The 12,054-nt window shown below is 41.4% G+C and overlaps 2 protein-coding genes across 2 annotated transcripts in view; one reads left to right on the forward strand and one right to left on the reverse strand.

The window, feature by feature from the left end:
- The window catches only part of LOC145528654 (uncharacterized), a 66,087-nt gene that overhangs the window by 20,368 nt on the left and 33,665 nt on the right, over nucleotides 1-12,054 (forward strand). The window contains exons 4-5 of the mRNA XM_081547301.1: nucleotides 173-420; nucleotides 2,135-2,682. Coding sequence (XP_081403427.1) covers nucleotides 173-180 — 8 coding nt within the window. The 3' untranslated portion in view covers nucleotides 181-420; nucleotides 2,135-2,682. The remainder of the gene's footprint in view (nucleotides 1-172; nucleotides 421-2,134; nucleotides 2,683-12,054) is intronic.
- The window catches only part of LOC145528655 (ATP-binding cassette sub-family C member 4-like), a 115,517-nt gene continuing 110,274 nt past the window's right edge, over nucleotides 6,812-12,054 (reverse strand). Inside the window, exons 30-31 of the mRNA XM_081547302.1 lie at nucleotides 11,254-11,388; nucleotides 6,812-8,531 (exon numbers count right to left, since the gene is read on the reverse strand). Of these exons, the coding sequence (XP_081403428.1) occupies nucleotides 8,511-8,531; nucleotides 11,254-11,388 (156 nt within the window). The 3' untranslated portion in view covers nucleotides 6,812-8,510. The remainder of the gene's footprint in view (nucleotides 8,532-11,253; nucleotides 11,389-12,054) is intronic.

Consider the following 12,054-nt stretch of genomic DNA (forward strand, 5'->3'; position numbering starts at 1 on the left):
TTATTGAAGAGACTGCCTTTTCCCTGTTGTATATTCTTGCCTATTCTTTGTCCTAGATTAACTGACCATGAGTAGTGTGTGGGTTTATTTCAGGACCTGATCCCCTTAAACTATATACAAGCTGGCCTTCCTTATTCCACACACACTTCATTCTTTCTTTTTTTGTGACCAGGGAACTAAGAGTGCAGACGTAAGACAGCCCCAGGCCTGCTTGTAGCCTATGCAAGAAAAGAGGAAGGTCCTGCCTTCTCATTGTCCTCAGGACCTCTGCCTTGCTGAATGTGAGTCCACTTCAGGAAGACCCTTCTGGAGTGGTTTGCAACTGGTTGGTGATGGACAGGGAAGCCTGGCGTGCTGCGATTCATGGGGTCGCAAAGAGTCGGACACGACTGAGCGACTGAACTGAACTGATCAGAACAGGTATGAATGGTTTACCGAGAAAGAAACATTTCTGCCTTAAATGCCTGCCTGTGCAGCCTCAAAGCAGACAAAAGCCTCATTAGCAGAGGAGGTGTAAAGCCACCTGTTCAAATAATTCAGATCAATAGTGAGAAACAGCCTTGGGAAGAAGAAATCCCAAACCAGTGCAAATACTGGAACACTGAATACTTCATCATAGTAAGGAAGTGTTTCCCCATTTGTAATGCAAAATGCAAGGGTTAGTTTCAGCAGGCTATTTGATTCCATCAGCTTTTTTAGCCTTCTGCAAATAGACATATGGGACAAAAATTTAGTTTCCTCTTGTCTGGTGAATGTTATGTTTGGAAATCCTGATTTGAGGTAATGGGTGAGCAGAATGGGTTCTGTTCATGAGCACAGCAGATATGCTGTATCTCTGGTTGTTGCTACTTCCTGTTTACACCCCAACAGAACAAAACATTTCATCAGCATCAATTGTCAATATTTTTGAAACATTTTTATTTATTTCATGAAGTAAAAGTGGCAGGGGGTGGTGGTTGGGTGCAGGGAGGAGTACGAACCACTACAGAAAAAGGAGCCAAGAGAAACCTGAGTTGGGGCAAGTGGGTGGGAGATCAAAGGGCTGCGGTGGCAGAGCTGGTAGGGAAGGACCAGGGCCGCAGTGTGGGAACAGAGCCCATGGATGCATCGGGACGTGGGCAAAGAAGGGACCAGACCGCCCTTAGAGCAGGGCAAGAGGCCTCTGCCCTGAGCCTCACACTTGAGAGGACCCCAGTCTAGCCCTTTAGCCCCCCAGTATACATGGGGTGAAGCCTCTGAGAGCCAAGCGGACACAACTGTCCAGAGTCCTCTCCTCCAGGCACTCACTTGGCTGAATATGGCCAAGCAGCATCAGCATCCTCTGGATGGTGGTGAAAAATGCAGGCTCCCAGCCTGCCCTCTGACCATAGTGTGTTAACACGAGTCTGCAGCCTCACAAGATCCCCAGGGGGATTACTGGCACCTTAAAGATCCAGAAGCACTGATATCGACACTCAGGGTACCCAGGATCCCAGAATGACTTGCCCAAACGGCCCCAGCTCACTTCGACAGCCTGTATGGGCCTGTTGCCTGAGTCCATCCTCCCAAGGGCAACAGCACCAGGCAACTCCTCAGGCGTGAGTAGTCCTGGGAGGCCCATCTTCCAGGGTAGAGTTGGGGGGACAGCATGTTTGAAAGAGCTTAGTTTACTGGATCCTTGACAACAGTATTGTCTCTTATAATCCTTGTGCCCTGGAGAACACAATATGTCCTTATTATTTTCACTGTATTTGCTATAAAACAAGGAAGAAAAAACTGTAGTGGTAGTAGTTTAGTTGCTAAGTTGTGTCCAACCCTTGCGAGCCCATGGACTGTAGCCTGCCAAGTTCCTCTGTCCATGGGATTTTCCAGGCAAGAATACTGGGGTGGGGTGCCATGTCCTTCCCCAGGGGATCTTCCTGACCCAGGGATCAAACCCGGGTCTCCTGCATTGCAGGCAGATTCTTTACTGACTGAGCTATGAGGGCACTATCGTCTGTTATAATCCTTGTGACTTGGAGAACACAATATGGCCTTATAATTTTCATTGTATTTGCTATAAAACAACAAGGAAGAAAAAACTGTAAATGTTTAGTAAAAGAAAACTGCAAATTTCAGTAGAACTTTAAACTGACCAGAGATGTTAATCTTTTAGGTGAAATCAGACATCCCTGTTTCTCAGCATTATCTTCAATTGTCAAGATGAACTTTCTGAAAATGGTTTCCTACTTGGAGGAAAGGAATTCTGGAATCATTAACCTTCTCCTGTGTCCTTGTGTGTTGGCTTCGTTACTACACATACAGGTAGCAGCAAAGCAGCAGCCATACTTTCTTACAAAGCCCACCTGTGCAGAGTTAGAGCCGTTAAACCAGGTCTTTAAGAAAATTAAAGAAGAGTTGGTCTATTTTCATATTGAGAAAAGGCCTACCAGAATAAACCTGACTGGCACAACTCCAGGTAGAAATATCTATATATTACAGGAAAAGATAAGTCTTCTGGAGATAATGAACTTACACCAGAACACATACTTTGGAGGAGTCTACAACGCTTCTGATGAGCAGTGGTTTGTGTTCCCACTGCCCCTGGAGGCCCCAGGCACCCACTCCTCACTGCAGCTCCACTATTGGCAGAACCTCCGCTCAAAACACAGGGGATCCCACAGGGGTCCTCCCTCCAACAACCGTGGAATGAATGGCTCAAAGGTGAGTCTGCATTTGGCATTATTATTATATCCATGAAAAGAAATCACCTAAGGCCGTAGGCTGCCTCGGTGAAAAGTAACTTTGTTAGCAGAAAGCACCTCTACTCCACATGCTCCCTGGAGAGGCTGTGAATATTTCTGTGTTTTCACCCCAAACTAGACCAGAGCCCTGCAGCTTGCAGGGAGCTATGTAAATGATACAAAACTAAAACTTGTCTTAACCTTTGTCATTGATATTTTTAAAGAGTACAGGCCAGCTTTTTTGTACAATGTCTTCAAATGTGTTGTCTGTTAGATTTAGGCTATGCAATTTTTTTTCTTTTGGAAGCAAGGGCGAGAATACCATAGAAATGATGGTCACTGTCTCTTACATCACGAGGCAAGGGTGTCAGTCGATCCATTTCTGGTCAAGTTAATTCTGGTCACTTGGTTAGGACTCTGCCTGCCAGGTTTTTCCCCTTTAAACATACAGTTCCTCCCTTATGAACTAATCTGGAAAGATACTTTTTTTTAGTCTATGCAAAATTCCATCTCCTCTCACCTTCTAAATCCTCACTTGATATTCATTTATCAGGCAATATTGAATTTTGTGAGTTACTTGTGACAATTATGACTGCCATATGGTATGCTCTTTGTCAATTTTTCTCCATTTGTTAGTTGGCATTCTATTGCAGGAAGGAGCTTGCCCTTCCTATTTTGTATTTAATTAGGATCAGTATAAACTCAGATTTAAAAAAATTTGTGTTATATGAAGTTTTAAAATCCTCAGTCCTTTGCTGAGTATTCCTTATACCATTTCAAGTGTGATATAATATCTGTCTACATAGTCTGCAAAATTTAATTTTAAAAATGTTTTTCATGTAAAATTAAGTATGATTTGCTTTTGGATCAAATACTGGTTTGGAGTACCCAAAGCTTCCATTTATTGGAATGGATAACTGTGAGTTGGCTAGTTTTATGAGCATGGTTACTGATTAAGAAGAATGAATTTCATCAAAACCGTCCAAGGTAAGCTTACTATAAAATATTATTAGTGTATCTAAACCTTGATCTTGGTTCTTGAAAAAACATACAACCCCAATTTGACTCCCAGGGCAAATTAGATGGGTGTGGAATATAGTATGGAGATTTCATAGGGGTTGGGATATTGTATTTCTTCTATTAATGTTTTTTTAATTCAAATTCAAAAAAGCATACATTTCTCTCAGGTTTTTCAAAGCATACGCTGCTGTTATGACGTTTGGGGAAAATGAGGTAAATTTCCTTAGAACATTAGATTTAAAAATCAAAAGCTCATCAATCCCTAGTCCTTCAGTTTTTAAAGGAAAATCAGCAGCTTATGCAGAAAACGTTGTGTTTTCTGAAGAGCTTCTAAAGTGACCTGATGTGTTTCCAGGTAACGTCTTCAACATAAAGACCATGCTGTTGATTTGAGAATAGAGTAGATGTAAGCATATGCGCAGTACTGTTGTTAGACTTAAGGGGAAAAAAAAAATTCTCTTGAGCAGGAATTTATTTTTTATGCTATTAAAATATTTCTAATGTATAGTGGAAAGCCTGTATGGTTTACTTTTAAAGATTAATATTAATAAAAGGGATGTGTTAAGAGCTAATCACATATCCAGTATTGTTCTAAGCAGCACTTCCCAATTGTCTGGGGTTAAGAATCAGTTTTATTTAAATTTTCAGCCCACTGCACACTAACCACGGATCCCACTGTGCTGCCCACGGCTGCTCATGGCTGATGAGCAGCTCAGCCATGTGTGCCTCCCCTGCAAGTGTGCTGCTCACACTGGTCTCTGGCTGTTCAGGATCCTACCCATCCTGAGTGTGGATGTCATTTAAATAGTGAATAGTTGTGAGTTTCTAACTTTCTTGAAATTCCTGTACTTATTTTTATGCTATGCTAAGTCGCTTCAGTCGTGTCTGACTCTGTGCGACCCCATAGACGGCAGCTCACCAGGCTCCGCCGTCCCTAGGATTCTCCAGGCAAGAATACTGGAGTGGGTTGCCATTGCAGTTACAAATAGCTTATGGACTGGCACTTAGCCCCAGACTATATTGTGACTGTTACCGTCATATTTAATCTTTGCAATAGCCCTCTGGTGGCTTAGATGGTAAAGAATCTGCCTGCAATGCGGGAGACCCAGGCTCAGCCCTCCTGGAGAGGAGAATGGCAACCCACTCCAGTATTCTTGCCTGGAGAATCCCATGGACAGAGGAGCCGGGCGGGCTACAGTCCATGGTGTCACAAAGAGTCAAACACGACTGAGAGACTAACACTTGCCGTTTCTGAGAAAGACTATCCTTCCTTTTACTTTTAAAAGAAATTGAGGCACAGTGGGCTTCCCAACCTTGAGAGCCCACACTTACCAGGTAGCAGAACTTGAATCAAAACCCAGTCAGTGCCCAGTGGAGCCAGTATTTGTCCCTGGAAGGCTGACTCCAGAGCTTGTGCTCCTGCCTTTGTGCTTGTGCCATTTTTAACATGTGAAGACAGAACAGTTTGGGTTAGGCCAACAGATGACGACCTCCTCAAATACACCTTCTCTAGTCTACAAACCTCCTTCATCTACACACATCCTGCTCTCCTCTCCCGGTAACTAATTACCAAGGTCCATGATTCCATCCTTTCTTTTCTTAGAAACTTTTTTTGTCCATCATCCCAACCAAAGCAACTGTTCAAGGGCAGGAACTATATTCATTTTCCAGATGAAGCAGCTGAGATTCAGAAGTTAAGATACTTACCCGAGCATGTAACTAAGGCTACATGGCTGTAGGGTGAAGAAGTGAAAGTGTTACTCACTCAGTCATATGCGACTCTTTGCAATCCCATGGACTGTAGCCCTCCAGGTTCCTCTGTCCATGGAATTCTCCAGGCAAGAATACTGGAGTGGGTTGCCATGCCCTTCTCTAAGGCATCTTCCCAACCCAGGGATTGAGCCCAGGTCTCCTGCAGCGCAGGCAGATTCTTTACTGTTTACCAGAACCCATTTTGTCAAGGATGGTGCCCGTTTATTGACCTGACACCTTGGCTATTTATTGCTTTCCTTTCACTCTCAACTGTCCCACTTCTGACAGTACATTCTTTGGGCACCCACACTGTTGTCAAGCAGCAGAGGAAGAACTGGCATTCAGACCTGTGTGACTGACTCTAAAACCAGGCTGTTATCCCAGACTAGCTCTTAGAATTTCAAAATTATAAAGTTAAGAAGGAAGGTTTGCTCTGAGTCAACAGTCATTCAGCAAACATTTATTGTGCATTTACTATGTGACAGACACTGTGCTGCTGCTGCTGCGCTAGAAGATGTAATTAAGTGAGTAGGGTACAGTTCCAAGTCTCTAGAAGCCCATGGTTTTAAGACCTGAAGACTCCAGTCAGGGCAGGCTATGTAAATCATGGGACCCAGTGCAAAATGTAAAGAGCAGGGCCCCTTGTTTAAAAATTATCTCAAGATGGCGAAAACAGGACACTAACCAAGTGGTTTAGTTTAATAAATGAGAGGTGGCTAGAGTATAACAGAAATATGAGTTACCTAGGATGAGGATTGACCTTAAGGTGGCTACAACTGAGCTGACCCTGTGGATATCTCCCCTACATGGACCTTGGCTTTTTTAGACAAGAGAGCATTGAGGAGAATTACTTCCTCATTTTGACTTAAACGTAAGTTGCCAAAAGTTTCCCCCCACAACACATCCTCATCACCTACCTCTGAGCTGTGACACATGCTGTGGCGGGACATGGGGACATGCTGTCCTCTCTTCCCCTCAAGGACTTGTCCAGTTGCTGGGAGTGCTGCCAGTGGGCAGTCTTCAGTCACCAGTTTTTCTGAAGGCAGCCTCTGTGCAATGTCCTGTCCAGGTAGAGGTATAAAGCCCTGGCCAGTGGACATGTCAGGATAACCTTGAAGGGCCATCTTCACCCCAGAGCCCCCACAGGGTCAGGTCAGGTTGCCTGGCCAGTATTCCAGCTTGACTTTTTCCCTCTATATCCCTATCCCATTTCTTCCCTCTTCATTCCACAAGTGTTGATGCCAGGGGCACCCCCTAATACACGTCCCAACACTGAGCAGCATCCAAGTCTGCATCCCAGAGAACCAACCTGCAGGAGGTATCAAAAAACATTCCAGTACTTGGGGAGGATTTTTATTTGAACGTTACTGTTTAGAACATTTTAAAATTGCCAAATAAAATGGTGGACACAAGGACTTGTGAATGTGGTTAACTTAACTTTGGTTTAAAACCCTCAATCTAAAGTTGTCTGACCAAAATGAAAGTTATGTAAAGTTATGTATTAATAATAAAACTATCATGTTGAACCATATCAAAGTACCATTTTATAGGTTAAAAACAGGTTGAATGTTAGCAGTTACATACACATGGTTCAATCTAACAGAAAAAATCCATTAGCATTTAAATTCAGAGAACTTTACACTTATTAATAACTCATGGATAAAAGATATAATTAATGAATCAAATTAGAAATCAGAAACTACATAATACTATGGTTATTTATCAGTGCTAAGTACCAAAACTTGTAGGCTGCAGCTAAAGTGGGACTTAGGGGGGAAAAAAAAAAAAACAGGCTTTATGTAATTATAAAAAGAAGTAAGTTAAAAATTAATGTTTCCAATTTAAGAAATTAGAGAAAAAAATCTCAAATGTGGAAGAAAGAATATGAACTAGAAAACAAAAAAACCAGAGATTCAATCAAGCCAAAAAAATTGATTCTTTGAAAATAGGAAAAAGTCATGTAAAACTATCCATAAAAGACTCAAAATTAAAAAGCATTAAACCACAATTGTAGATGCTGCAGAAATCAAACATATAAGATATTGTGAATAACCTTATGCTAATCAAGCTTAAAATTCGCAGAAACAGATTCACTCCTAGAGAAATGAAACTTAACCAAAATTGACTATGTAGAAATAACAAACTGAATAGTCCTAAAGTAATTACCAGAAATTAACTAGACATTGATGGTTGCACAGCATACTGAATATGATTAGTGCCACTACAATTGTATCTTTAAAAACAGTTATGTGGCAAATTTTGTTATATATATTTTATGATAAAAAATAAAAAAAAAATCCTCAATCTAGAAGATAATTGATCATACATCTTATTTACCAAATCACCTAGAAGGGCTCCTATTTTCAAAAAGTATATTTTCTTTCCCTTCTCTTTTAAAATATATAATGTTGTCCTTCTGTATTTTTTTTTCTGGAGGAAGGATGCCCTGCTCTCATATAATGTCACTTAAACTAATCTATATTTTTTGTTTTTCCCACTTTCTCTGTACTGTTTTAACCAGAGGTCTTTGGATAGAATAATGGAACCCAGTTCTGTTGAAAGAAGTGGTGAGACAAAAAGGCAACTTCACATAGTCTTCAAGTAAATAGAATCCTGTCTAATATAATTAGACAGCAGTATATAATTTGAGGAGAAGCAAAAAACATCTGTGGTGACTTCAATTTCTACCTTAAAGAATGAGCTTTGGCTCTGGAGTCTCTCAAGGCACAAAACCTGTAGACAGCTTTTACTGGTGACCTGCATCTCTGATTTGGAAAAGAAAAAAAATAGTATCATATACAAATAAAAACCCTTTTGCAAGAGCTTGGAATCAAATTAAAATTTTGTATCTGTAAATATTTGTTGCTGGTATAAGGAAAATATAATATAGCTCATGCAGTGCAAAAACTATTGGATAAATGCCTTCAGAATAGACATGACCTTATGGTAGAATTGCGGTGCTGACTCCGAAATTAAGTCTGAGGACTGTCCATTGAAAGCCTTCATAACCACCTGGTCACTGTGAGTGCTATCTGACTATTTTCTTTTTAAGTACACCTGAGGAGAAAAAAAGACAAAAAGAACATGTTTAGAAGTTTTAAAATCCTCCTCTCTAAGGCAGTGTATTTCTAGGCTTCCCCCGCAGTGGTCTAGTGGTAAGAATTCACCTGCCAAAGCAAAGGGACACAAAGGTTCGATCCCTGGTCCAGGAGGATCCCGCATGCTGTGAAACAACTGGGCCCATGCTCTACAACTACCAAGGCTGTGTGCCTCGTGCACTACAACTACTGAAGCCTGAGTACCCTGGAACCCGTGCTCTGCAACAAGAGAGGCCACTGCAATGAGAAGCCCGCACACCGTGAAGAAGCCCATAGTGCACACTTGCCACAACTAGAAAATGCTTGTGCACAGCAACGAAGACACAATGCAGCCAAAAATAAGTAAACAAAATTTTAAAAAGTTGACAGTCTGACAGCTTGTTCTCTTAAGAGGATTGAGCACATGCAGAAATAACGTCAAGAAGATATTCAACTGGGGTGCGAATCAGGATAAGTATTTCATTATGTCTTTCCATAGGGGTGACTTGAGCCAGTGGCAGGACTGAAATCCAACAGTGATGTTCTGCCACCCTGTGAACCTGGGTGATGGTCCCGCCTTGGCTACCATGTGACAGAAGGAGCAGTGTTCTCAGACTCGACACAGAACACAATATCTAGGGCAGCCCTCAGCCTCCCACAGTAATTGCCCCTCTGTGCTCCCTGGACCAGGTCTGTGACCTTGGGTGAGCCCTGGACCCAATCTCCTCATCTATGACATGGATAAAAATGGACCATCATGAGATTAAGAAAAATCATACATGTGAGAACAATGTACAATAAATTATAAAGAACTACACAAATGTAACTTACCATTAATATTGTTAGAGTAGGTGCAGGATTACTAGACCAGGAATATAAGATTTCTAGTTCTATGACCTATGTTTACTTCTGCATGTATGTTACACTTGATTTAAAACATTCATTGAAAGAAAAGATTTTTAATTCTGTATCTGTTGCAAACTTAGCTTAACACCAGTTATATATTAGTACCATAGGGCCATCTTCCTTCTAAGGGGTCTTAGTTTCCTTACCTGTAAAATGAGGGTGTTGAATCCTATTATCTTATATAGACCTATCTAAAATTCTGTGATCAATTTCCCATTACTCAATGTCTTGATAATATATAGTGGTAAGTTTTTAAATGAAGACTTTGACACATAGGTGGGGACACTTTTCTTTGATGTGAAATACCTAAGCTCAAAAGACCAAAAGGGTTTGGGAGATTCCTGGCTGTTCCGTGACTAGGTTATACAGGGAATCACCAATGACTATCAAATGTTCGGAAGTAAGGTTTGGGAGACACACTAGAGTGGTTGAAAACACTCTGATTTTCAGGCATGAAAAGTATATAGGGCTCCAAGTGCAACTACTCTATATCTGCATACAATATACGTACTTTGAAAGGTTCAGAACACAGACTGTCATCCCTGAACCTAAACTTGAATGACTCTGTCAACTATTCACCAAGTTCTGTGAGCCTGTGCAATTTCCTACCCTTTGAACAGTGGAAGATACAGCTTTTCATTTCTTCATTTGTGAGGAGGAAGAATGAGATGAAACAGGGACAGATGGAACTTAGGCTACATTGTAGATAAACTTTTTATAAAGAAGTACTTACATGTTGGGACATGTTTTAAGTGATATTTTAAATATTACACAAGTAATTTTATTCTACATACAAGTGAAAATCTGGGAAATGCAGAAAAGTATAAAGAAGGAAATATGACCCATAATTTAATGTCCAGAGATAAAGTTTCAATGGGAAGCTTCAGTCCACCCTGAGCCATGCATCTCAAGGGGCAAGAACACCAGACCTTCCCTCCCTCCATCAACCCCACTCCCACTTCGTTCCAGAAAGAATTACAGGAAGCTACATGACATTGGCTAAGCCCCTTCACCCAACCTGTTACCACATTGTAGGACCTGACCATTGTTAGGGAGATGCCACGTGACCTGCTTGTTATCCACTGAGAACCCTTCTCTCACTGTGCACACTGCTTAGTGCTTTACACACCTCATCTCTGAGAAAGTGCTTTGTAAACCTTCAAGCACCGTTCTGACTATGGAGTTAGGTACTGTGAGTTCTTGATTTGTCCTGATGACAATTTCATCCTCTAGAAGGTAGAGGAAGCATGGGGGATAACTGGATCTAAGTCTAAACAACAGAGAATTAGGGAGAAAGTGATAGTATCAGGTAGGTGTTTTCTTTAGTGATTGGAAAACAGAAGAGACCTACACTTTTCCCTGGTAGATCTTCTTAGACCCAAAATATTCCAAAAATTTTTCCTTAAACTCTCAAATTTGCTGGATGTCCCTTGATAGCACTTGTATTATAAATGTGCTGTGTACCAATCAGAGTGAAATGTAAAGGTTCTGCAAAATGAGAGTGTTCTGTGCTCCATGAGAATCTGAACCCAGAGTCCAAGCGTGTGGGACGTCCAATCGGCCATCTCTCACTTATGCACACGAGTGTGCACACATCCTGACCCCACCCCCCCACTGCTGCAGATTCTCAGCAGATCTGCCTTCCACCTGCCACGTGTTGTTAAGACCCAGTCATGAAGCTTAGTTTCTGGAAGATTCTAATAGAAAAGGGCACAGAGTGCTTGTTACCAGACCCCTAGTGTTAAGAGTGAACCTTGGAGACGAACTTTAATTACAACTCTCTGCAGCAGGCTCACCTGTCTTGCTCTTTCAGCGAGAGCAACAGCCACGGCCTCGCCCAGCTGTTGTGCCATCTTGTAAAACAGGCTGTTTTTATTGTTCAGCAAAACATACGGCTTATCATATTCTTCCAGTTTCCCTGAATCCAAGACCTGTTAATCAGCAGAAAAAAATAAAACCCATCGTATACAGTGTTTTGCAATAAAGTATTATAACTCAGACAATATTTTGTAAAGGGACAGGAGGAGAAGAATAGAGAAAATCTATTTGGGTGGTAGACCTGGCTGGTGTTTTAGTGGTTTGATTGCCTTGTTCTACTAGGTAGACAAAGGCCTAACCTGACCTTTTATTATAACATTATAGGAAAGGAAGACAAATGAAAGTTTTCAGCAGTGTGTGATATTTTAAATTCTGCCAAGGGCATTTGGGGTGGTTATCATTAGTCTTTTAGCTCAAACTCTGAGCTTTGAAGGTTATTTATACACAGAGTTGGGAATTTCCTGGCTCAAGAAAGTCAAACTCAATATATCTAAAAAGCAGGTTAATGTCAGACAAACCAGATGGCAGTGACCTGACAGCAAATTAATTGTCAAGTTCGTTTGACAGAATCTGAACAATATTTGGGAAAAAAAGTAAATGTCTCCAGAATTTCATTAGGGTTGTGAACTAAACAATTGCCTGTAGTATCACTAAACAAAGGATGTTGCAACCATCAAGCCACCACCTTTCAGCTGCCCTGATACTAAGCCCTCAGGGAACTCAGGATGGAAACAATGCTGCAGCCTCTCCCAGCAGCACACCCTGAGGAGACTCAGGGG

Source organism: Giraffa tippelskirchi, chromosome 12, assembly GCF_054371585.1.
Source record: "Giraffa tippelskirchi isolate mGirTip1 chromosome 12, T2T-mGirTip1v1.2.pri, whole genome shotgun sequence".
Lineage (NCBI taxonomy): Eukaryota > Metazoa > Chordata > Mammalia > Artiodactyla > Giraffidae > Giraffa > Giraffa tippelskirchi.